We start from the raw sequence: 21,418 nt of genomic DNA on the forward strand, positions 1-21,418 counted from the left end.
GGAATTGGAATTCTCGTCTGTATCTATCTATCTATCTTTAATATGTTCTCGCTTGCGCTAGTCCTTCCGGTCCAGAACACTGACGGTTCTGCTGAATCACCACTTGCGCTAGTCCTTTCGATCCTCCATCACCACTTGCGGATAGAGGTCGATGCTTGTCTGCGCACATGTAACAACCGTGAATACCATAACGGTAGAAGTCCAACAAGTCACAACACGGCAACATGCGAAGAATGCAAACTGGGTAGAACAAGATGAGATACGCAAGGTGGCCCAGGCCTAGGTAGAAAAAACAAATGCGGCAAACGTGGAGTGTATGAAGCAGGAGTCCACAAACGGCAGTTTGACGATGAAAGAAAACACATCATCACCGGATCCCATATGGCAAGCATTGGCAGACTATGAGTCAACAATGACCATGGAGAAGCTTCTCCGACTGGTGCCGTGATTTTGGCAGGTTGTGGAAAATCGCAGAAGGGGCACAACCGGATTAGATGTCTCATCAAATTTTGCGGAGTCTAGTACCGAACCAACAGTCGTAGATCATCACAATCTAGCCATTAAGCTGGTACTGCAAGGTCAGGAAATCTCGGGATGTATCATTGATGGGGGGTCCGGTGTTAATGTCATCAGTACGAATACATGCGCACGACAAGGAATTACAAGTTGGGAAGCATGCCCTTTCTGATTCTGCATGGCGGACACCCGTTATGCAGACCCTGAGGGTTAATTTGGAAACTAGGCATTGTCGTTGGCGGTCATCGCTTCGACATCTCTACAGTAGTGCTCGCCCTAGACTCTTCGGGAGCATACCCAATATTGCTTGGCAGACCTTGGCTACGCTCAACCAACATCAAACAGAATTGGCAGCATAATTGTATCAGCTTCCGGCGAGGCCGAAGCAAAGTTCGCGTGCCCACTTAGGAAATGGTGGCACCAACCAAGGGCATAACGCCATTATACGCTGAAGATGTAAATATGCAGGAAGGAGTAGATGATACAGAGCTTGAGGCGTACCAAGAGGATCACCCACAGATCGTTCCATTATTCGAAATTGACGAAATAGAAACCGCTGCGGAATACGCCCCAACTAATATGTTTCAGGAAGTTGAATACAAACCGAACCCAAAGTCTCTAATGGAGTCAAGTATAGCACGCACAATGTTTGAGAGAGAAATGGAAATATCGAAACCCAAAGTCGCTAATGGAGTCAAGTCACCACTTCGGCATTAGAAGAAGTCAATATCGGAACCACGACAGAACCTCGACCACTCTAAATTGCGAAGGACTTGGTCCCAAGTGAGAAGACGATCAGGTATAGTTTTCTAGATGGTTTTAGTGGAAACAATCAGGTACGCATGGATTGGGGTGTTTTCGTCGTTGTGGTCATGATGTTTAGGCTAAAGACGGTGCCTGCTAGTTTCCTTTCTAGCGAACAATTACAGAGATTTTTGGGGAGTACATACCCGCCTTTATGCAAGGCTTTCTCGACGATTTCACGGTATATGGAACACGAGGTGAACATTTGGGCCTCAACCTTAATTCGGCCAAATGCGTATTTGGCGTCACCAGTGGGGCACTTCTCGGACACATTGTAAGCAAGGAAGGGATAGCAGTGGATCCGAACAAAATCACGGCGATCATTGAAGCAAAGACTCCGACTAATGCCAAAACCCTCGGCTGCTTTCTAGGTCTAATATGCTAGCATAGCTGCATGTTACGGTACTTGGCGGACTTTGCGACCCCATTACATGCCGCCATACATCGAATGCCCTTCAAGTGGACGACAATAGAAGAGAAAGCTTATGACGCACTCAAGATAATGTTAACCCAAGCACCGAACGTACAACCACCGGATTGGAGTAAACCTTTTCACGTCTTTCTGAATGCCTCGGATATAGCAATAGACAGCGCATTGATGTAACTCATAGAGCCGAATTGGTACAGACCGGTCTATTACGCCAGTCGTAAGCTATCAACTGCCGAGAGGAACTACTCCACAACCGAGCGTGAAGCCTTGGTGATTATATAGCATCAACAAATTCCGGCATTATCTGCTAGGGCGCAAATTTACATTTCACGTAGATCACGTGGTGTTACTGTATCTAGTTGAGAAACAGGCACTGACAGGGAAGTTGGCCAGATGGATGTTGCTGCTCCAGGAGTTCAATTTCGCAATTCAGCATTGGCCGGGCACGGAGCAGCCTCATCTTTGTCTCCTTGATCTTTATTTTTGTCTTCATGCCCTCATGTCACTCACAACATCTAGAGTTCCTAGCCTCGTCACATCTAGCTCCAAGTTCATCCGTCACACGTAGCCTAATCATCTGTGCTCCGTCCTAGTACGCGCTTGGTGTGTCCGTGACAATAATGACAGTTGATACTAGCCCGATTGGGATTGGTTGGGTTATAAACCAGGAAGATGAAGAGCTACATTGATATGCTATCAGGTTTGGAGCAAAGATATTAAATGATAGTCAAAGAAATTATGCGCAAGTTAAACTAGAATTGTGGGGTTTGCTTACTGCATTAAAAATAGATAGAGATTGCTTGATTGGAGCGAATGTAGTGGTTGAAATAGATTATTTGCCATTCATCATAATGATAGCAAGTTGCATGACACTAGATATTGCAATGCTTTGGTGGATTGCATACATCAAAACCATGAACCCAGAATTGAGGCATATAAAGGGCAAAGAGAACCCTATCGCAGATATGCTGTCAAGAGCAAGGTTCATAAATGAAAAGGTGATGCAAACTAAAGATAAGAACTAGGCAACTACAAGCCATCAAGTTCCTCATCAAGTATCTATTGAGCCTCATAATGAGTTTAATGTAAGCATGATGCTCAAAGACACAGAGTATGAAGGTCAATGGTTTGAAATAGGAATTCAAACCACGGGCTTTCTTGTTTCAAGATCATGAATGAAAAAAGCGTAGCTGATTTCTTAAGCAGAGTGGATAATGGAGATAATGCAATGAGGGATGATGACGACTTTCGTGACGTTGACATTCTGAGGATCACGACTATGGCGTCACAGGAAGAAAAGAATTTTCCGGATCGTTGGCTGGTGGAAATGACGTACTTTTTGACCACGGGACTGCCACCTCCGTAGCTAAGGACGGATAAAAAGAAACGACTAGTTGTCCGCAGTCGTAACTTTTGCCCGGTCAAAGGAATACTTTACCACAAGGGCAGCGATGGGATCTAGCAACGCGGGATACGCCATGATGAAAAGAAAGTCGTTCTGCACGAAACTCATTGCGGTACGGTAGGAGGACATTACGCGGGTGATGTTACAACCCGATAAATATGGCAAGCAGGTCTATGGTGGCCAACTACGCAAAAAGATGCGTATCAATACTGTAGATAATGTGATCTATGTCAACGGTTGGGGCCACCTACGGAGCTCGCAAGGATGTCGCACCAACTGATTCTTCCGTTAGATCCATTCCAAAATGGGGTCTAGATTTTGTCGGTCCCTTTACACCGGTAGCAACACGAACCGGCAATAAGTACATTCTCGTAGCCACGGATTATTGCACTAAGTGGGTAGAAGCAAAAGTGTTACGGGATAATACGACGGCATCCATGACAAAATTTCTTTACGAATACATTTGGTGTCGTTTTGGTTGCCCAATCGAGCTCATCAGTGATCAAGGGAGCCACTTTCTGAATTCGGTCATCTACGAGCTAACACACCATTACGTCGTAGTTCATAAGAAGAGCACACCATATTACCCGCAAAAAAATGGGTTAGCGGAGTCCACGAACAAGACATTACAAACAATAATGAGAAAGATTGTGAATGAGAATAGAATAGTCTGGGATACCAAGCTGCACAATGCTTTGTGGGCATATCAAACGACCAACTGATAGAAGGCAAGTCCGAGCAAATACGGCTACAACAACTTCTCGAATTAGGCAAGGCTCGGGTCCGTAATATGGCCATATTTGAGCAAGAGCAGCGACGACGTAAAGCGTTCGTGGATCGACATCGAGGCACACGGGAGAAATGCTTTGCAGTTGGGAAGGCCGTATTGGTTTTTCAAACATGCATGGGTCAAATGCCAGGTAAGTTACGGTTCCGTTGGATAGGGCCGTACTGGATAGTTTGAGCGGAAAATGGCACCTTCCAATTGGATACCCCCGTTGGAGTTATACTTCGAAAAGTGAATGGGTTCCAATTAATACCATATTTGGGACCTATGCCCCCGAACCCGTTTCGCGCCGTAACTGACACGTCAGAGGGGTCCCTACACTAATCAGTAGTTGGGACGCATTTGGAATAAAATGTAACAATAATATTGTACTTTACCATTAAAATGTAAAAAAGAGAAGATTGTCACGACTATTAAAAGGTGGTTATGCATGCACAAACTTCAAGATCAAGCACACGCAACACCACGATGTCACACAAGCCAATGAACCCTAGAGCACAAAAAGAGGGAAAAAGAAGGTTTTTTGCACACTACAGAAAACAGACTAATTGTCCTCGCCCTCCTCACTCTCCTCTCTCCCCTCGCTTCCCACCATACCACAGAGTCCACGCTCACCGTAGTTTCAGAGCTTCACCTATTCTACACGAGCCTCTTCCACCCACGAGGCCGATCACCATCTCTGCAGCTTTACACAGGTGGCTCCTGGAAAAGGGTTTTGAGGGGTACATCAGGGTCGCTGAGGCACCATCACACCCTAATGCTCTCGACATCGCCAAAAAGCTCAACGTGAACACTATGACAAATGCCACCATTCAAAACAAATTGGTCCTATCCGCGAATGGGGAGAAACACTTCGACATCCCCCTAAAAAAACTCTAGAAGAATATTTTGGGGAATATTCCATATCAGCCAAGGCATACAGAACGAAAGACATCCTGAACCCATTCTTTCGGGAAATAGCCAAGTTCCTACTTGAGGTCAGTTGCATGCACGTCAACGCGTACGGGATGTCAAAATAGAAGGCATGCATCATCATTGATACATTCGAAGGGCGCACAGTAGATTGCAGAGTGATTACGGGATTAGCGCTAAGAGAGGGCATGCACGAATACTAAGCCGGCAAAAGGCTAAGGCCGATTATACAACAATACCTTACGATACTGTTTCCACCTCGCGGTCTGCCCGCCCCACCGCCCAGTAAACCTATGCCTCTGCCACGATCCGCGAAATGGCGGTTATCGGAATTGGCAACCACAGAATGGGAAGAGGAACCACAACCTTCCCACCCCATAACGCAACCGATGTAGCCGGAACAACCAACAAGGACGGTCGAAGCATCAACAACAACGAATGAGCAAGAAACGGACAGAACCGTGAAAGCCCCAAGCCAAAACAACGAAGATTACATCGGAAGGATGGACGCAGACTAGTCAAAGACAGAGCCGCACCAGTCGACGCTTCCGCCCCTAAGGAGCCCATAACTACATTAGAGATAATCCGGGAACCACAACCGATCATTACAGCTTAGTCGCAGCGTGGCAAAGGAGTGCTCACAGTTGAAAGCGAAGTCCTCAGGTATCCAGACATTCCAAATACGGCCCATGAGTTCGGCACACTGTTACAGTTTGGAACGACTGACGAACTCATGGAATTTTTGGCGACACAACAGATCAAGGTGTCCCAAACAATGGCCGAGGAGCATGCGGAACAACAAATGATTGAGTGTGCATTGACGAGAATGGAGGAAATCAAAGATAAGGGACCCCTTGCCACAAAAGCAAAAAGAGCTACGTAGTTAGCTGAGTCTGAGATTGACCATGTTCGCGTAGAACTTCACTAATCATCAGACAGAGAAAAGGATATTCGGGCAAAAGGACGAAGGGCAGTGAAAGCACTAGAGGATAAGATCGAGGCGGAGACAACAACGCATACCAGCACAAAAGAAGAAAATAGAAAGCTGTGTGAGGAAGCCCAAAAGACCGAAGTCGTTATCACAGGACTCCGAGAGTTATTGGAAAAGAAGAAAGCATGGTACGATGAACAACTCGTGCGGGAACGAGAACTGAAGTATCAGGTAGAAGTCCGCCTGAACAATGAAATGGGCCGGCTCGAGGAACTATACATGAAAGAATCCCAGATATGGACAAAGATGAAGAGCCTCTATGAGGAAGCGGTTACGTCCAATAAGCTTAAAATCAAAAACCTCAAGAAAGCCCTGGACGAAGCACAAACCCGCCCTCAAATGATAACGGACAATGTACGTGTTTTTCTTCAAACAAATCGTGAGCGGTTTACGACACAGTTGAAAGCGGCATTGGACAAAGGATGGATGGCGGGGGCAATGCAAGCAGCAAAATTGCACACCTACCGGGCGGACTGGGAAAACCTACGAAAAGAAGGCAGAGGCTTCTACAAACTCAATGAGGAAAGCAATGCGGCAGTACGGGAGGACCTCGCACAAGACTATCGCACGCTAGCAGATCAGGAGTCCGAAGAACTCACGTAGCTGTTGGAAGATTTCGGGGAAAGTCAAGCAGACATTTTCCGCCGGCTAATGGAGATTAGTAGCGAACAACAAAGGACGGAGACAATTGTGGTACCAGACAGCGAACAACGAACACGATGAGCCTCAACCTAATTCAAATAACCCACCGGAGGTGATCACTACGCTTGTCAACGCTACAAAAGATATGTACAGGGAAGAGGCCCGTCCGATCGCTTGCCCACAAACTAAACAGCCAAAACCTCGGAGGAATGATTCGAACATCGAACACCAAAACCTCGGAGGAATGATTCGAACATCGAACACCAAAACCTCGGAGGAATGATTCGAACATCGAACACCAAAACCTCGGAGGAATGATTCGAACATCGAACCAACTGAGCCGGCCCTGATCACGCGGAGTAAAGATGACAACATGGGAACTCACACACCGGCCGAGCGCGGTGAAGTGGACGACACACAATTAGATGAGCCGGGCCAACAAAACAACGAAGCGCGTACGAACATCACGCCATGTCCGGACCATGTCGTACGGACGGAGTCGAACATCCTGAACATTTTGAACAACAAGTAGAGGGATGGGTCGGACGTGCCATGGCACTGTCCCACAGGTGTGCCAAGTGTTGTCTGCCGGAATGGTAACCACCGGACCTAATGCTTAAACGAATAGAATATATTATTAGAAGCATTAAAGAAACACATGTAATGGTTCATGCAAGGAGCGTAACAGACTAGAAGCCATGTGTATATAAAGGGTGGAAATCCTCTGTAAAAAGGGAGCGTGTATTTTGAGAGCAACCTTTTGTAATACAATACTATCTTCTCTGATTTCCTTGTCTGTGCAAGTCGTCTACTGATTCGGTGTAATACTCTATTGGTAACTGTAGGCTAGTAAGTAAGCATAGGGTAAGTGTGTATATGAGATCACGCACTGGTGAACTTCGGTTGTAGCCATCTCCCTTCACGCACATATGGATCTATTCCTTGCACCGCAATCACCTTGAAGTCTACCTCGAAGGACTAAGAGTAGACAATGTTCCTAATCCGTAACAAAGCATTGTCGTCACCCTCTCTTGGATCGTTCAGTTGATCAGTTCTACCACTCCATTCTGCATGGGTGTGTAAGGAATGGTCTTTTGATGTCAGATCCCTTTGTTGGATAGGTATTGCTTGAAGGCTTTGGAGGTATATTCACATCCGTTGTCGAATTGGAGTGTCTACATTCTGTGTCCCAACCGGTTCTCCACTTCAGATGTCCACGGTGTGAAGACCTCGAGAGCTTCATCTTTGGACCTGATGGAGTAGGCCCAGACCTTCTGTGTACAGTCATCTACAAAGGTGATGAAGTAGTACCGGGAGCCTCCTAGTGATCGCTCTGGCATCGGCCCACATATATCTATGTGCACGAGCTCTAGGGGCTTTCATACCGTCTCGTAGTGGAGAGCGTGTGGACTTCAGGTTTGTTTCCCATATCGATAGTGCTCGCAGAAGTTCGTCTTCGCTTGGAGTTTTGGGATGTAGCTGACCGCCATTAGCTGATCAAGTCTGACTTGAGACATATGGCCATGTCTGCCATGCCATAGGTTTGGGTCAGTCTCTTCGGCTATGTTCACGGCCCCTTTTGGATTGATCACCATCACTGGTTACAAGTTATGGTACTTGTGCCCGCCTCTATCTTCAAGTTTTCTCAGTTGATCATCCATACTGAGTCACTTAGAATCGTTTTGTACTCGTCTTCGGCTAGCATGCTGATGGAGACCACACTCCTTTTTAGATCAGGTACTTGCCGAACTCGATGGAGGGTGATCATGTTGCCATTAGGCAATTAGATGGGAATATCTCCGGTTCCTGCGATTCTGTAGTCCTGCCCATTGCGTAGTCAGGCTGTGGCGCTGGTGTCAGCTAAGTAGTTCGAAAACCATTCAATGTTGGGGGTCACGTGGAATATGGTATCGGAATCCAGTAGCCACGTGTGTGCATCATGTGCAGTGTAGAGGACTTCTCTGATCATCAAGTCCTCTAAAGAAAGGATTTCTCCTTATCGGGTGTCAACAACGTTGATTTGGTTGTCTACTGGAGAGTGGTCTGAGTCAAGTCGTTCTCGATTTCGCTCGGATCGCTGACCACTCTCTTTCCTCTTGATCGACCAACAGTCGGAAACATTGTGGCCAACTTTTCTGCAATGTGTGCAAAATTCGCTTGATCGGCCCGTTCTCGACTTCGACCGCTATTGGTCTCCCCTCGTTTTTGATTGGTTGGTATTCCCACATGTTCTGTCAGCTTGGTCTCTCGTTTGACTCTATCAGTCGAACGACTTGATCGAGTGATGGGCTTCTGCTAATTCATCGATGGTCAGTCCCAAGGGGGTTAAGTTAGAAAGAGAGAACTAGAGAGAAAGAAAAACAAAAAATAACACAAATGTGAGAGGGGAAAAAGTATATTTCATTACATACCCCATAAGGGGTTTATATAATACATACAATATAATGGTTACATGACCGTTATAAATAAGACCGTTACACATTCTTAGACACATGCACATAATTGTGCATGTGTCCGTACACATACTCATCCTCACACACTCATTTACTTTACACATACACATCATTACACATACCCTTATGCCTCCTTGCATATTCTTAGGGCTAACACATGACACGTCCAATGTTGGGCAAGGTCCTAGAAATAGTGTCAAGGTTCCGGTTGAATTGGGACTTTTGCCGGTCACCATGAGAGACAGCCGGAATTGATTCCGGAATCTAGCCAGTTCATATTTTATATAGCCGGAATCTATTTATATAGATTAGAAAAAGGTATTGTATATTTATGTAAATATTTCTTTTCCCCCTCTTTTTCCCTATTCTTCATTTTTTTTATTGTTCACGAATCAAAAATAACGAATCACTGCTTCCCTTGTTCGTGCTGCTCGCTGCTAGCTGTCTGTTCCATTCTTAGCGTAGCGCTGCTCCATTCTTTCTTCTCCGCGTTGCCTTCCTTATTCCTTGCTTGGCTCCTTGCCGCTTGCTCCTCCTTGCTTGCTCGTTGCCCATTACTCCTCCTTGCTCACTTGTTGCTGATTGATCCTCTTTGCTCGCTCGTTGTTGATTGTGCCTCCCTGCTTGCTCGTTGTTGATTGCTCCTCCCTGCTCCCCCATTGTTGATTGCCCCTAGAGATTTCCAGCTCTTCCCTCTTTTGTAGAACCATCGTCTTCACCCCTCCCGACACACACGTCAACGTCAACGTCAATACACAAAGAATCCTTCTCTCCCTCCCTCTCTCTCTCTCAGTCTATTTCTTGCTCTTGTTTCATGCGCGCGCTCAAGGATCGCTTCAAACCAACGTATGTATACCTGTTTCTGTTCGTCCTCGATCCCGTTTCCTTTAAAGAATTAAATTCATGGAGCCTCTTTAAACTACATTGTGCATCATTTCGTTTATGCGTATCCCGTTCTCTCGTTCTTTTCACGTGTTCTTTTTTAGCCTAAAAGTCCCATCATTCTTCATCTTCTTTCAAATAAGCTTATGTTCTTTCGTCAATAAAGGTGATTTCTTGTTCAGATTGTGTTTGATATACAGGAAATCATTCTTGTTTTCTCCCTCAAAGTAAAAAATGGAAGGAAACATTATTAGGTTTAAGTTAAATACATTATGTATTTTGATTCAGTTATACGCTTCAATTTTAACTTCACATAAAATTTGCAGGTCGTTGTTGGTTGCTCCTCCCTACTCGCTCGTTGCCGATTTCTCATCCTTGCTCTCTCGTTGCCAATTGGTCATCCTTGCATGCTTGTTGCCACTCTACCACTCTAGTACGTATGTTTGTCTTTCTCTGTTTATGAATTCTCTCTATTTTCTCTCTTTTTTTTTTATCTATTTTCTCTATTTTCAAATAACATAACCATTTGAATAAGTTATGACAGTGGAGAATAAGAGTAAATAGACTATGAATGCTTCATATCCATGTGATTGAAAACTTACAAATGTAAAATAACTAAATGTCTGTTGCATTCCAAATTAACGATTTGCACTTAATTGTGTGCTTGCAATCACATTATTAAGGCCATCAAATTATTGCAAGTCTTATGTTTACATTGTGCAAAATGAGGAGGCTCTAGTAAATCTATTCTATGGCTGCCCTCAAAAAAAAATTGAATTCATATAATAGTCATGAAGACTTAAACATCTACAACATTGTTATTTGTCACGTTCGCTCATGATAAAATCATGTCATTCATGAAAGCACACAAATCACCTAATTTCTAGGAACGAGTGATAAAGTCATGTCAAGGGCCTCTAAGTTCCATCAACCATAAACCCTTCAAACGATGAGGAATTTACATTCATGCAAGGAGTATATGTTGGAGAATGCATTGAAGATTTACTTATAAGTATTATGTTTGTCTTTTGAATATAAATCAATATAATTGTCATACTCACAACATAATATCTAATTTTGTATCTAGATTCTAGATAGATATACACCAACATACATAGATATATTTCACACGGAGGCTTAATTGTAAAACAAAGAATGTCTATTTCTCTATATTACCCAAGTATCCACACCAATGTTTGATTGTCAAATGTGTTTCATTTATTACAAGCCTTTAGATTGAAGAAGATGGCTCTCCGCATGCCCCAAAAGTTGGTCAATTTTAGATATGCTAGCTTAATTTTTCATTATCAATACAATCTTCCATCATAGTATTCGTACATTTTAATACAAAGTCTGATCAAATTCTCAATTTTTTTTCATACATGTTATCACATATGTACAACTTTGCATGGCACAAAATTTGTAGCAAGGACATTTATCTTTAATGACTCTATCAAAAGTGTTTGATTGATCAATTGTTCATGACAAAATGTTCATTTAATTGCATTTGTATTGTCCTCTTGTTTTAATATATATGTACACTACCTTTTTTCTCTTCATCCTTTCCTTCAATATGGTTTGCAATATATTTGTTCCCTGAATGTCTTTCACATTACATACATGGATTTGCATGTGTGTGTAAGCTAATGTGAGCCATCCTCTTTCATCTTTATTTTTGGATAGATTGGAAGATCTATAGTGGAAACTTGATCCTTATTGCCTCATAATCTTCAAATATCCCAGGTATCTTAATTTGTTTTTTCTCTTTGGGTTCCAATGAAGATGTGTCTCTAGAAGAGCCTATAAAGGACCATCAACATTCTAAAGAATTACTTCATGAGATGGATAGAATTAGTACGACCAAACTAAAATTTCAAGAAGATTCACTTACTAAATTTAAGTGGCTTCAAGAGGATTTGGAAACTGGTCTTTTATGGTGTAGTTATTGTAGGAGTGATCCTCATTCTAAGTCTTTATTTGGTAAAACAGGTGCCAAAAACTTTAAGACTTCTGCATTAGAAGAACATGCAAGAAGTGTGGCCCATCGAGATGCCATTTCGTTACAAGAACGAGACAAGAATGGTCTTGAAAAATGTGCATAAAAAAAAGAAGCTAGTGTGGATGTAGCAATTGAAAATTTGTTTAAATGTGCATATTTTATAGCTAAAGAGGATTTGGCATTTAGAAAAATTGGAAAGCCTCTTACGATTGTTAAGAGAATGTGGTGTGGAAGGCCTTCCACGAATGTATAACGATAATAAGGCTTGTGCAAGCTTTACCTTTTACATTAGCAAGGCTCTTGAAGCTAAGATCTATGATAGGTTGAGGAAAAGTCATTGGTTTGGACTTATGGTAGATGAAGCTACCAATGTAAGCGTAACCAAGAACTTGATCCTTTACGCTACATTTGTGGAAGGAAGGCAAGTAAGAACCTCTTATTTGGGGTTACTTGAAGTAGAGGATGGTACATCAAACACAATAACAGAGAGCATTTTAGCATTGATAAAAAAGTGGAAGTTGGATGTTAGAAAATTGATGGGATTTGGAGGTGATGGAGCATCCGTTACGGTAGGTACGTCTACAAGATTGAAGTCATATAACCCATTTATGACTTCATTACATTATTGTGCACATCGAACAAACTTGTGTGTACAAGAGGCTTCAAAGAACATTGAAGTCAAAGAAACATTGATGCCCTTGTGAATCGGGTGGTTGCACATTTCTCGAGGAGCTCAATGCGCCAAAGTGAATTAAATAAGATGCAAGATGCATTAGAATACACACATTTGCATATTCTCGGGATTGTGAAGACACGATGGCTTAGTCGGCATGGTGCAACCATGAGGGTATGTGATGTGTATGAACCCTTGATGAAGACTTTGCAATCGCAAAGTGATGCATACAATGTATTCTTAAGTTTAAGAAAATTCAAAGTAGTGTATATGCTTCACTTCCTTGCAAATTTACTTAAGATCATGTCAACGTTAAGTATGGAATTCCAAAAGAAATATATGGATGTGACATGCATTGGAGGTTTGGCTATGATAGCCATTGGGGAGATAGAAGAACAATTTCTACGTCATTTTATGATGGATCTCAATGGTTTTGAGAAGGATAGCTATAATTATCCAATTATTCCAGAATATGGTAGAGAAAAAGGAATGCTTTCAGTTTTAAGAGATGTTATTAAAGGTAATATGTATAAAAGCATCCTCATGGATAGAAGTATTGATGGTGAGGACTTAATTAAAGCCATACGATTCCAAACTTTGTTTTTTAAGGCATTAATAGAGACAATAAAAAAGAGGCTTCAAGATATAGTAACCCTTTCCGCATTGAAAATGTTATCACCAATGAACATTTCTACCGGATCTACAACCATTTTAGCACGAAAAACTATGGGTCTTAATGAGTTGAAAACACTTGGAAATTTTTATGGCATTCAAAAAATGGTAGATGGGAACGCGTTTCCTCCCATAATTGATAATGATAAATTGTATGATGAATATGCAATTTTCAAAAGGCAAGCTACCACGGAATGGCTTGGAAGAGATTTCTTAGATGTTTGGGGTATGATAAATTGTAATGATGTGTGGAAAGAAAAGCTATCGGAACTTCTAAAGCTTTCATTGATAGGGTTAATTCAATGTTCTTCTACAACAGCATGTGAGAGAGGCTTTAGTCGCCTAAATCTAATAAAAAATAAGTTTAGAAATAGGCTAAAAAACAATGTGGTTGATGCATTGATATGAATCTCTATTGAAGGACCTGAACTAGAAGAACATGACTTTAGTGCCAACATTTTGTTGTGGCGAGAAAGCAAGGCATATCGTCATATTTTTATAGGAACTTCTCATGAGCATGATGATGACATCGAGGACTTCATAGAAGATATAGATTAAAACTTTGTAAATTTGATCGATTTTGTTTTGGAACTTTCTATATATTAGATCTAATTTGATCTAATATGCTCTAATTTGATCTACTTTACAAAGGTTTGAAAAGTGAATTTTGTTTATAAAGTTAGAATTTATTTTTGGTAAATATATATCTTTAGTTTTTGGGATCCAAAATTTTGTGATTGATTTGATTTGGTATTGCGCTAGATTTTTTTTTTGTATGCGGCCAAAAAAAAATTCAACATGTTTCGGTTGACATTGTCGTTGGTAGGAACGTGGCCGGCCAAAATTTTAAAATTCCGGTTAGGTTCATGAGAAGCAGGAAAAATTCCGGTAGGGGCTAGAGACTTTGCGCAACACTAGACATGCCTGTGGGACAGTGCATTGCACGGTGAACCCACTCGCCATGACAATTCTTCTCGATCGCAACTCCAACGGTCGTCTCAACGGTCGGAAATCCCTCGATCGGATCACTGCTCTACGATCGATAAGTTCGATCGGAGCTTTGCTTGACTCGAACCTTCTCGTTCGGTCAGCATAAGTCGCGATTGGATCATACGCCAATCAGTTAGTTCACTATGGCATGGGTCGTGAAATGATGTTGTGCGCTTCTGTATTCTTTCTTTCATCATGTGAGTTGTGTTTTCAAAATTTCATGATTTGTACCCCTTGGTTTTAGAAATTTTCGTTTTTTACCCTCAAATTTTTGAAATTTTAATGGATACCCTGTTCTCCTCTCTGCCCCTGTTCTCTTTCTTATTTCTTTTTCATCTTTGTACACTTTCTTCTTCGTCTCTCTCTAGCCCTATTCTTGGTCGCGCGTCTCGGTCATCTTCTCAGCCACAAGTTTCGGTCGTATCCTTGGGCGTGCATCTCGGTCGTGCTCTCGGTCGCACGTCTCGGCTATATTCTCGTCCGCGCATCTCGTCCGGCTTCTCAGCATCGCATCTCGGCCGTCTTCTCGGTCGTGCTATCGGCCGCGCGTCTCTCACCCGTACTCTTGACCGCGTGTCTCTGGGTGGTACTCTCGACCGCGCGTCTCGGCTGTACTCTCGGCCAGTGCTCGGATGACTGTCTCTCGGTCATCGCCAACAGACTCTATTTCCTGGCTGTCCGACCGGCTCTGTCCCACCGATTGTGGGACGTCTATCCGGCCGGCTCCATCTGTATGACCTTTTTCGTTCCTTGACCGTCTCGCTGACTGGGGTTCGACAGATTGCAGTGGCATTTTGTGGTGTTGGAGTAAGGGTAGGAGATTGGCGTGCCACCATGATTGTGCTACTCTCCATGGACAACGATTTCTGCTGCATTCGTAGCTGCTGTTTCTCTTTCTGCACTTTAAGCAGCAGCTTGGCTTGATCTGATACTTGAATCTCCTTTTTAGCAGAACATCCCTGAATCACATCAATCTTGGTTCGGATTTGCTTTGCTCTATCAACCCAATGAGGAGTGTTATGTGTCTCTCCAAATGACATATTGCTCTATCTGATGTTAGTTATCATAGAAGTCTGGTAAGCACCACCTAGTGAGTCTTTGAGGAGTTGTGTGAGCTTCGAGCTTCAAGTTCCTGAATGGAATGTGCCTCTTTCCCTCAACCAGGGCATTGATGCAGCTGCTTAGAGCAAGCATAGAACGATTAATGTTGGCTCCCTTGAGTGACCTAATGGTTCGTTAATATGTTGTTGAGTCCCTTTCTATACCCGCCAGATCAATCAGTGAAAGCTTCCCAGTTCTACAAACATAGTGGGAATCATGCTTCACCTTGCATTCAATACTCACATGCAAGATCACATGCAATCGAGAGGAAGTTTCAGTGGCTCTTGTGATAGTAAGAAAAGGCCAAATATGTTATTTCTTACTATTTACGCATAGGTATAAAAACTAATAGAAATGAGGGTTTCTAGTGCCCCCAAAAAGTTGTGTATTTTTCTCTGTCTGTGTGTTGTTCGACATTTTCTCTGCAGGTAAGGAAGAACAACAGCTCGTCCGTCTCCATCGTTCTTCTCCAACAGTGGTATCAAAGCTTGGACCTCGTAAGACTGTGTGTGCCAGCAAGCATCCGACCTTTCTACGTTTCCCCCCTTTGCACATGCTATTTTTCAGGACCTCGACAGAGGTAATATCTAGTACGCTTCTCGTCTGAACATTTCTTTTTTGTGTGTCAATCTTTTGGGAAAAAAAAAAAATAGACCTTTGGTGAAAGCTAGAAATAGAGAAGACTCACTGTTTCTAGTATACACAGAGAGAATTTACAAGTAAAAGAACTTGTATTTGGTTTTCCCAATGCTTGCTCACTTGATGTCACTTGATGTGAGTTTCTGACGTTGAAGTTACGTCTTAGTTGCAGTCCTTTTGCCTTGGCTGATATAAGAGAGAGGTGTTGTCCTCAATTGAACACAAACACCTACCCTAGAACACGGTTTGAGTCTAGGTAGTGAGTAGTGTCTCAACTATTCTTAGTTGCTTATATTTGGGATTGACCAAGTTTACCTAGCATCCAAATGGCTGCCTATGAAATGTCTGAGGTTTCAAGTACCTCACGCGGTGGTTCGTTCAATTCCCATAGAAATCACTCTATGAGTGGAAAAGACCACCTTGAGATCCGTAAATTTGACGGATCCAACTTTGCCCTGTGGAAGAATCAGATGAGAGATGTCCTGATTCAAAGAAGGCAATTAAGAGCTATAAGTGGTGAAGCCAAGAGACCCGAGGGCATGACCAAGGACGATTGGGAAGAGCTCGATCTCTTGGCAATGTCTACCATAAGACTGCACCTAACTGACAATGTGTATTTCACAGTCTTGGACTGTGACTCAGCTGAAAAGCTATGGACTAAACTATCCAGTACATACGAAAAAGAGACCGCATCAAACAAAGTTTATCTAATGAGAAAAATTTATGATCTTCGAATGAAGGACAATGATAGTGTCGCCTCTCATTTGAATGATTTTGATGCATTATGGTCACAATTACTGGCTCAGAAAATGATTTTTGATGATGAGCTGAAATGTGTATTTTTGTTATGCACTTTGCCTAGCTCATGGAACACTTTTTGCACCGTTATTAGTGCAAGTGCACCAAATGGGAAATTAGTCTATAATGACATATGTGGAGCTCTTTTGGGTGAAGAAATTCGTAGAAAATCACACAATGGAGATGCATATAATGTTTCTGATGTTGGTCCTCGCAAGAACCAACACCGTGGTAGGAGCCAAACAAGAAATAGTAGTGGAAATGATAGAGGTAGAAGCAAATCTAGGAAGAAAAATATGGAGTGTTATTACTGTCATAAAAAGGGACACCTTAAGAAAGACTATTATGCCCTTAAAAATAAGGAGAAAGATAATGCTAGAGGGCATGGTAGACAATCTAGTGGTCCCTCTTCCTCGTTGGAAACGGAGGAAGTAAATGCAACATGTGATGAGACGGACATCTTGGTCCTAGATGATGTTAGCACACATGCTGGGGTGAACACAGTCTTTTCCCCATCACATACGTGGTTGTTGGACTCCGGTGCATCGTTTCATGTGACTCCACATAGAGAGTGGTTCACATGTTATGAAGCCAAGTCGCTTGGGAAAGTTCGACTTGGAGACTCACATCAATGTGATGTGATTGGCATTGGAAATATCTCAATGCATTTTAGTGATGGTTCTCATCTGACCATTAAAGATGTACGCCACGTTCCTCAACTAACTCGTAGTTTGATTTTTGTTGGTCAGCTTGATGACAACGGATATAAGGTGATGTTTGCTTCTCAATCCTTTCGTATAACGAAAGGAAATATGATTGTTGCAAAAGGGAACAAAGTTGGTTCCCTCTACCCTTTATTTGTTCATCTAAAGGAACACTTGTTGGCTGTCACAGAACAGCCAATGACGAGCATTTGGCATGGTCGTTTAGGCCACATGTCAAGAAATGGCATGGAAATCCTATCTCGTTATGGCCACTTACCTAAGTTGTCATTCTTTGATTTTGCTTTATGTGAACATTGTCAACATGGTAAGAAAACTAGAAGTGCACATAAGACCAGTGTTAACTCATCCACTAAACCATTGGATCTTGTCCACACGGATGTTTGTGGACCTATGCCCACAAGATCTTTGGGCGGTGCACTATATTTTGTTACTTTCATTGATGATGCCACTAGGAAATTTTGGGCTTATCCAATTAAGGGAAAGGATGATGTATACCCCACTTTCAGAAAATGGCTTAGTTTGGTTGAGCTGGAAAAGGACATAAAGCTCAAGGCCTTACGTTCAGACAATGGAGGTGAGTATACCTCTCATGAATTTGATGACTTTTGCAAGTCTAGAGGCATTCAGAGAGAGCTTATAGCTCCTTACACCCCTGTCCAAAATGGTGTGGCTGAGAGGATGAACAGAACCATCCAGGACAGAGTTGTCTCTATGCTACACCATGCAAACCTCTCGCAAGGTTTTTGGGTAGAAGCTGTTTTAACAGCAGTCCATGTGATTAACCTATCACTGAACACAACCATAGGTCTAAAAGTGGCACAAGAGTTGTGGACAAGCAAGACACCTCATTATGCTCATCTTAGAGTTTTTGGATGCGAAGCATATGTACACATTCCAAAAACCTTAAGAAAGAAATTAGACTATAAATGCAGAAAATGTATATTTCTTGGTTATGGAATTGATGGGCAGTTTGGATATCGCTTATGGGATCCTAACACACGTACTGTGGTCAGAAGTAGTGATGTTGTTTTTTATGAGAACAAAATGCATAAACAGACCGTAAAGGAGGTAGAAGTGAGGAAGGTTGCATTTAAAGATAGTACGCCTTTTGTTGATGTAAAACAGAAAAATCTCACTGATGTAGATGCTTCTACATGTGGGCAGTCACAAAAACCTGTTATTGGTCAGGATGAAGATGTCGAAAATGATGATGCTGAACACAATGATGTGCAAGATGATGTTTATGCTCATAATGATGATGCTCAGAATGATGTTTCTCATGCACAACCTGATGGCACTCAGGTTCAGGATTCATTGAGGAGATCTACGCGTGTCTCCAAGGCACCTAGTAAGTTTGCTGATTATGTAATGCTAACAGATGTCGATGAGCCTTCATGTTACAATGAAGCCATATCTGTAAATGACCATGTGAAATGGAAACAGGCCATGCAAAGTGAATTGGACAACATTTATAAAAATGGTACTTGGGATTTAGTACCTTTGCCAAAGGACAGGAAAGCATTGCCATGCAAATGGGTATACAAGTATAAGTATACATCTGATAGTGCTTCTCCAAAGTATAAAGCACGCTTGGTTGCCAAAGGTTTCAAACAAGAATATGGAATTGATTTTGATGAAACCTTTTCTCCTGTAGTTAAGATGACTACATTACGTATGTTGCTTTCATTGGCTGCAAATCAGAATTTGGAACTTGTCCAAATGGATGTGAAGACTGCCTTCTTGCATGGAGACCTTGATGAGGATATTTATATGGAACAACCAGAAGGTTATGAAGTATTGGGAAAAGAACATTTGGTATGTAAACTCAAGAAGAGTTTGTATGGGCTTAAGCAGTCCCTAAGGTTATGGTATCAGAAATTTGATGCTTTTATGAAGACTCAAGGATATACTAGAAGCAATGAAGATGCATGTCTTTATACAAAAAATTGTTCAGATGGGAGTTTTATCACCTTGATATTATATGTTGATGACATGCTTATTGTTGGTAAAAACAAGCACGAGTTATCCTCGTTAAAGAAAAACTTGGGCCAGAACTTTGACATGAAGGATTTGGGAGATGCAAAACATATTCTTGGTATGCGTATCACTCGTGATAGGAGTAAGCGATGCATTTACTTGTCTCAAGCAGAGTACATATCGAAAGTGCTAAAGAGGTTTAATATGGAGAATGCAAAGCCGTTGAGCACTCCTTTGCCTACATATGTAAAACTGAGCACATGTGATTGCCCCACATCTGATGAAGACAAGAAATCTATGTCCAAGGTTCCTTATCAATCCGCAGTCAAAAGTCTTATGTACGCTATGATAGCGACCAGGCCAAACATTGCTTTCGCAGTGGGAGCTGTGAGCAGATTTATGTCAAATCTTGGTAATAAACATTGGGAGGCAGTTAAACTGATTTTAAGATATCTGTGTGGCACTAAGAATAGGTGTCTATGTTTAGGTGGTGGAAATGTATCCATCATCGGATATACAGATTTTGATTATGCCGGCTGCTCTGACAGTAGAAAATCCACTTCAGGATATATTTATCAGTTTATGGGAGGTGCGATATCTTGGAGATCTCGTCTCCAAAAATGTACTGCTCTGTCGACTACAAAAGCAGAGTATGTCACAGCTAGCGAAGCTTGTAAGGAAGCCGTATGGCTGTCCAGATTAGCTTGTGACATGGGCATATCTAAGCTTGTACCCATACTGTTTTGTGATAGTCAGAGTGCCATTGCATTGGCTAAAAACCTAGTATACCTTGCAAAGACCAAGCACATTGGAGTGAGATATCACTTCATTCGAGAATGCATAGCTGCTGGCTACATCAATCTTGAGAAAGTTGTTTCTCAAGAAAATGGTGCAAATGCATTGACCAAAGCTCTACCGCATGAAGCACTAGAGCATTGCTGCCACTTGATGGGGATTACTTAGGTCATGAGATTACACATTGTTTCTTGTAACATACTCATCAAGTAGGATATGTAGGACTTGTTCAATCTTCCCATCAGCTTTGCTGATCTCTAGTTTGGCCTTTTAGTGGGAGATTGATAGTAAGAAAAGGCCAAATATGTTATTTCTTACTATTTACGCATAGGTATAAAAACTAATAGAAATGAGGGTTTCTAGTGCCCCTAAAAAGTTTTGTGTATTTTTCTCTGTCTGTGTGTTGTTCGACATTTTCTCTGCAGGTAAGGAAGAACAACAGCTCGTCCGTCTTCATCGTTCTTCTCCAACATCTTGTGGATCCAGTTGTCCTATTTTGATTGCCTCGGTGGAGCAAGTCATAATCTCATCTGCAAAATAAGCCTCATACTGAGTAAGTCCTGCTACAATAATTCCCTGTTTGCTGCCTTCTCTGAGGACAAGAAGCCTTCCTGGAGATAGTAGATCTCTCACAGACTCGTTGTATACTTTGAGGTAGGAAAGCCGGGCCACGAAGTCTTTGTCTCCACATGGCTGGTGAAGCTTCAGGAATAGATCTTTGAGGGCGAGCACCATAACTCCAGGATTGTTGGTAGTTCCAAGCATAGTGTGTGTCTTCCATGCGCCTGTATCTCCATAGCAGAAAACATATTCATTACGCCCTTGCAGAACCCCTTCTACATGTTCTATTGTGTTGACATTGTAGACTTCTACAAGTTCAATACTTCTCATAAGCTCTGATCTCGATGAAGAATTAGCTTCTCTGCACACACGGTACCCTTCCACATGGAAGTTCATGTCTTCTCAGATCCATGCATATTATCTCTGCTTCGAATAGCTCCATCTTTCAAAGATGGTTACATGATGATTCCATCGACCTAGTTAGAGACCGCCTCCCTCTCCATCATTTGCCGATGATGAATGAGCGTCTGCCTGATGGAACCTTTGAGAAATATGCTTATGTCCCCGTGCACCAATGGAAAAACTCAGAGAAGACACTGATGCAAGAATTTCCAAGCTTCAAAAGTTTACATTTTCGTTCATAAACTCTCCACCTGACCTGGATTC

At 42.3% G+C, this 21,418-nt stretch overlaps 1 protein-coding gene across 1 annotated transcript; it reads right to left on the reverse strand.

Moving 5' to 3' along the window:
• Positions 1-14,803: 14,803 nt before the first annotated feature.
• Positions 14,804-21,056, reverse strand: LOC147850866 (kinesin-like protein KIN-8A). The gene is given in 4 exon segments (XM_087336027.1): positions 14,804-15,277; positions 15,279-15,538; positions 20,663-20,713; positions 20,716-21,056. Coding segments are annotated over 4 exon segments (1,026 nt in total). The 5' UTR covers positions 20,957-21,056.
• Between the last annotated feature and the right edge of the window lie 362 nt (positions 21,057-21,418).

This window comes from Azolla caroliniana, unplaced genomic scaffold, assembly GCF_043228905.1.
Source record: "Azolla caroliniana isolate FFs.n. ecotype wild unplaced genomic scaffold, voAzoCaro1.0.p SCAF_20, whole genome shotgun sequence".
NCBI lineage: Eukaryota > Viridiplantae > Streptophyta > Polypodiopsida > Salviniales > Salviniaceae > Azolla > Azolla caroliniana.